General features: G+C 40.4%; 1 protein-coding gene across 3 annotated transcripts in view; it reads left to right on the plus strand.

Moving 5' to 3' along the window:
- The window catches only part of LOC122971469 (serine-rich coiled-coil domain-containing protein 2-like), a 64475-nt gene extending 59446 nt beyond the window's left edge, over window positions 1-5029 (plus strand). Inside the window, exons 13-14 of one of the 3 annotated variants that reach the window (XM_044338132.1) lie at window positions 3276-3592; window positions 3656-5029. In XM_044338132.1, the coding sequence (XP_044194067.1) occupies window positions 3276-3592; window positions 3656-3713 (375 nt within the window). In that variant the 3' untranslated portion in view covers window positions 3714-5029. Of the gene's footprint in view, window positions 1-3275; window positions 3593-3655 lie in introns of those variants that run through there. The other 2 variants (XM_044338133.1, XM_044338134.1) reach the window with 2 other exon arrangements.
- The last annotated feature ends 971 nt before the right edge of the window (window positions 5030-6000 follow it).

Consider the following 6000-nt stretch of genomic DNA (forward strand, 5'->3'; position numbering starts at 1 on the left):
GGATTGCTCAGCTATAGTAGGAATAAATTAATAAATATTTGAGTGAAGACTGAGCTCCACAGCACCGACTGAAACTCACTGATTTAACAAACTGACAGCAGCAGCAGCAGCAGCACAGCGAGATATAAAACAGCAGATTAGTTATTACTTCATAGAAGTTTCCCACGATCAATAAACTGAGATTGTAGCGCATGATGGATTTCACTGCTCGCTTTTTTTTTTTTTTTTTTAAACTTACCTTCTGATTCTCAGTGTAAATCAGATTATCTGTGTGTAGATTAAAGTGTGTAAAAGCAACGAGAGGATCAACGTTTCTGCACTGATGTCGTTCTTCTGTCTTTGTGAGGACCGAGTGGACTCTCAGACATGGAAAGTGAGGACATTTCTGGAAAAGTGACGACACTTTTTAAGAAAGCGAGGACATTTGTCGGAGAGTCGGGACGTTTTGTAGTGATGTCACAGCGTTCCCAGATCTTAGCAGTTTACTTGGTGACTGGTCAGAAACTCAGAAAATAAAACCAGTTATTTTTTTTTGGTCAAAAAATCCCATGAAAAGACCCGAACCCACAAACCAACAATGAAGAAAAGTATTTCCTGTGTAGTGGGCTCGCCGCGGTGGTCGGTGTTACTGGTGTTACACGGTGTTGGGACATACACCGATTACATTACTTACCCACCGCCAATACCGTAGTTTTGCTTTTGTTCTCTAGAAACAAACCCATTTATTTCATTTTCGCGTATCAGCGCCCACGTTCATCTAATAAAAAAAACTCCAGTTTGTAAAGTATCCAGCGTGTTATTAATACTTAGCCGGACGACAGATGCTACAATTTAGGGCTGTAGTGTCCTCGTCGATTAGTTGGTCGATATGCTCTCGCCCGACTAAATTCTCATTGGTCGAATAATCTCCATGTTATTCTCTGAAGAAGAAAAGTGCTACATCAACAGCCTTCCAGGATTAATCCATTATTTCCTGCGGCGGGGGGGACAGACTAACAAATTACCTGTGAAAACAGCGGGGGTGTATTCAAAACACCCCCGTTGTTTTCACAACTTTGAACTCGCCCAATCTAACGGAGACTCCTGGGTTTAACTGTACTTAACGGTTACTGAACGTGTACTGAATCAGCGTCTCTCCTGTAATAATAATGGCAAAGATATTTTTTTAATGCCAAAAATAACGCTAAATATCGGTAGCGTAACTCCGTTTAGGAATAGGGCAGTGCTTAGTGTGTTTGTGTAGCGAGTGGGGAAAGAGCGGCAGGAAAGTGACGGTTGATGCGAGCGGAGCAGAGGAAAACGTTAGCGGTAAGTTCTCAGTCTGGCGGTAAATGTAGACAGACTACAGTGTGTGAGTTAATAAATGCTAAAATGTCAAGTCTGTTTTTTTCCCCCAAGTGCTGGAAAGGTGAATGGGGTTAGCTCCAAAGTTAGCAACAATAGGTTAGCCTAACCTGAAGACGCAAAACCCTACTACAATTAGAAACTGACTGTCTGCTAGCTGTTAGCGAGCAGCTGCTATCATGTCTCTCCGGGTCTTGGTGCTTGTTTTCGGCAGCGTCGGTCAGTCTGCTGTACACGGAGGACGACCCGCCGTCACTGACTCGTGAGTAAGGGGAAGATTTAAACTAAAAGCTCAACAGATGAGCGTCATCGAAGAATATCTTATTTTGGTGTTGTCACGAGTTTATTAGTTGGAGGGAAAACTGCAGCCAAAACCTGATACACCTGATTTGCTTCCATGACGTAAGACGCCATACTGTAGGTGCTCCAAAAAGTCTTAAACAGCAATATTTTTTATTTTAAAAAGGAAACTGTGCTAATGTACAGAAGGGGAGGGTTTCCCCCGCCGTCGTCGTCGGTGGTGATGATACTGTACAGGAAGTGTGCACGTGTTCATGATGAGATACAGTCGTAGAGATCAGCTGAACGACTCCACGGCAGCAGAGGAATAAAACAAACTGTAGGAATGTTGTTGCTGTCAAGTTGAAACCTTTTCATGATGTGTGAAACAGATTTATTTTCAGCTCCACCGCTGTGAGTTTCAGCTGTTTCGTCAGCGTTGCCTCTGTGTTTCTCCCCAAAGTTAAACCATGAAAATCAACAAATTGGACTTTTTTTTTTTTTTTTTAAATAAAAGCATATAGTACAGTGTTTTTTTTCCTCGACTGAGAGAAACAAGTTTACAGCAGGACTCCCATAGATCAAAGTAAACAACACACACAGATCAAAGCCCTGATGTCTGAAATGACCAATCATCTGAAAGAATAACTGGCTCTGGGTTTGAGAGACAATAAGAGAAAAACAAACATCATTATTTTATCTTCTCTCACCTCTAACAAGTGATAAAATATGTAACAAAAGGAGAATTCATCTGTGTTTCTGCTTCTTTGTCTGTCAGCCTTCGTTGTATTTAAACAGGATGAAGCTCAAACTCTGTTTCTCTCAGTTTGTTTCAGTAACTCAAAGAGGAAAAAAAATCAGAATATAAGTTATAGTATAAAGTCCTCATCCATCAGTCAGAGGCGTCTGTACGTTAAAGTTAATTACAGCTTTATTCAAACATGACGGGACGTTTACAGAAAGACACAAAGCAGGATGTTGTGCAGAAATATCTGCAGGTACAAGATTTGCTGTTTGATAATTTGGTTTAACAAATACTATTTTGGATATGCAACATCCAAGCACAAAATTGATATCATTAAACTACATGTTTGAGAACATTTTCTAAGTTCAAAGCTCCACTTACAAGCTTTTTCAGGGCTCTTTTTGGTGCTTTCAACAGCATTTCTTGGTCTCGAGTAGGCAAATCAAACACTACAGACCATAACTAGTAAAAACAGCTGCTAGTGAAGTAAGTGGACCCTCAAATTCAACAATTAACTTATACAACGAAATGTTAAAACTATGTTTAGATGTAGATATGCTGCAATCACGTTAACCATATCTATTAAATTTGCGTTTACCTACATTAAACATTGGTCTTTGGCTGGTGTGAGGCGTCCATGTTTGTTTAGTTTTCATGTATTTCCTTAATATCTATTATCATTATTACAACCTCATAATGACAACTTCTCCACCATTTAATTAATGCAGCATCAGATAAAACCGCAGGACTCACTGGAAGGCTCTTATCATGTCATGATTTATGTGCAATCCAGCATATTTCAAAATAAATTCACATAAACTCGTGCAGATCTGAGCTCCACATGCTCGAATATGTTGTACAGAATATCAATCTGCTGTTTTTGACCTTTTCTCTCTTTGTTATTCAGTCACAGATACTTCACTCCTCCACCCAGAAAGACCAGGAACCACTGACGGACCAAGTCCCAGCTCCGCCTCCAACCCGAGCTCCGCCTCCAGCTAACTTCTGCTCCACCCGCCCCGAGACCCCCGCTGACAGCATCCCCGATACCGCCGAGCGAGGAGAGGAGGATGACGGAAAAAGAGCGATGAAGGGGAAGAGAGGAACCTACATCAGAACCCTCCAGCTCCCTCAACCGTCCAAACTCCGCCTCTTCCTGTCTCAGACGTCCAGCTCTGCCTCTGCCGCCGCCTCCGCCGCCTCCCCTCCGAAGAGCAAGGCGGCCAGGCAGCAGGCGGCGCCTCTTGACCCAGAGAGCGGCTCCAGTTCTGGGGTTAAGATCAAGCCGCCGGCTTCCACATCTGGCTCCGGCTTGTCCCGCCTCCCCAAGCCAAAGAGCCACTGAGCGAGCGAGTGAGCGTCTGACACCATCTTCCTAACACGCAGCGACGCGAGCCAACCAACCGCAGATCGTCATGGAAACGACGGCTTTTACTTTCTGATGATTTCACCTGCAAACTGGCGCTGCTGGTGAAAAAATTTAGACTTTTACTGGTTTATTCCCAAACTGTGACATGAATATACTGGTACTGCTCTCTAAATTATTTAAGCTGTAAATGAGATTGGAATATAAACACTTTAACTTATTTATTGTTAATATTTTGAACACTGTGACTGATTATGGAGGTTTAAAAACAACGGTAACACTTTATTTTATTTAAATAAATTCATCACGTCCCCTCTCTCTGAAAAAGCCTCTAATGAATTAATTTGAGTTAATCGCTGCTTGCAGGTCAGCGGCACATGAAAAATGTAAGATTTGTCTGCAGGCGAGTGTTCAAGTAAACTTAAATGAAGAATAAAGTTTTCAATAATTAACGGGTTAATAAATTAATGAAATGTAGAAATTAACAACTGCTTATAAACAAATCTGTCTTGAACTTCTCTTTGCTTCCAAGAGATTTAAAGTCTAGTTAAATAAAGTGTTACCAAAACTTTTTAAATGATTATATTATGATGTATTAAGTGTGGTATTTATTTATTTGCATTAGAAAGCAGATTTAAAAAGCCACGCCGGAAGCTTGTCGATGACGTTTAAATATAACATAAACCGCTACTCGCTCGCTGTGTGTTAGGAACCGTTCTGATTGGTTCGTGTGCCTGATTGACTCTCTTCCTGTCTGACGTAATTACTGGAGAGCCGACACATCCCTCCCTCCTTCCCTTCCCTGAAATCTTCTCTCGCTGAGGTCAACGCCGAGTCTTCCTCGCCACCTGAGAGTCACAGAAACACAAAAGACTTTGTAATCGCGTCACGTCTCCGAGGTCAGAAAATCCAGCTTCATCGTTCTCTTCGCACAAATCCTCTCGCAGTCCACGTCGTGTGTATCAGATTCGCTCTGCGTTTAGTTTCAAGTACGTCGTCGAGCGAAAACGCAGATTTTTTTTTTTTTTTTTTTAGGCCTTAATCAGCTCCTTTGTGAGCAACCTGAAGGTCAAAATACTAAATTTATTCATGTCGCTGCTGCTGAAAACCTCCTCCTTCCAGTCTCGCTGATTACTGTACTCTTGATATGTGAGAAAATCTGACAGTTTTCATTCTTTTAAAACTATTTCAGAGCTTTGGGAAGAAACTGAAAACAAGGTCTTGTTTTCTAAAGAGCCGACGTGTCTGAGGTTCGAGGTTTTTTACCCGACGGCCATGAAATAAATAAAGACCTTAAAAGTTGTTTGTCAAGGTCTCAGTTTGCTTCAAACTAACTGCTTGTGTTTAAAGCCCCTTTTCAACCAAAAAGGAAAAACCAGAAGAACTAAACTAATCCTACTGACTTCAGTATCACTGTATAAATATATATAAATTATTCTACATGGAAAATAAAAAACAAAACTAAATTAAGTCCCAGAGTTCCTCAAAAACTTGTTTGTTCCTGCGGCGGTTCAACTACTTTTCATATGAATAATCAACACCATGATTCCTTAAATCATTTTGTCTATAAAATGTCAGAAAATGGTGAAAATATTTCCCAAAGTGGACTCTTTAAATGTCTTTAGTTTATCCAAACAACCTTCAACCCCCAACGATATTCAGATTATTATCATGCATGACAAAAAAAAAAAAAAGCATTAAATCATCACATTTAAGATAAAACCAGCTCATTTTTTTTTTTACATATTTGCTTGAAAAACAACATCAGACTCGTTGGTTTGAAGCAGACTGAAGCCTTTTAAATAACGACTGAAAGAGAAACATGAATTAAAGTTCATCATTTGATCTGAACCTTGAACTGAGGAGCAGTTTGCTAAAGTCAAACAGAGACTGAAATTTAAACTTTCTCCATTTTCTGAATGCTGGATGTCACATTTTCGACTGAGACCTTCCTCACATTAACATGTTAATAATAATCCTGCAAGTCAACGACTGGAATCAAACACACACGAGTTAAATATTATCACATTTATATCATTGATTATCTAGAGGAGATCGTTACCCTGCAGCGCTCTGCCATCCAACATCGCTTGCTCTGATATTATTAACAGTATATGCAATAAAATATGCAACAAGTTCATTGGTTCAAACCCCCCCACCCAAAAAAAACCTGTCCCGTCGTTGTGCTGTTGAGCAAGTCTGGAGGTAAAAGTGTGAAAATATGCAAAAACAAACTGAGCTTAGTTTCACATTTCATGCTTTCGAT

The sequence above is a fragment of the Thunnus albacares genome, chromosome 20, assembly GCF_914725855.1.
Source record: "Thunnus albacares chromosome 20, fThuAlb1.1, whole genome shotgun sequence".
Classification (NCBI taxonomy): Eukaryota; Metazoa; Chordata; class Actinopteri; order Scombriformes; family Scombridae; genus Thunnus; species Thunnus albacares.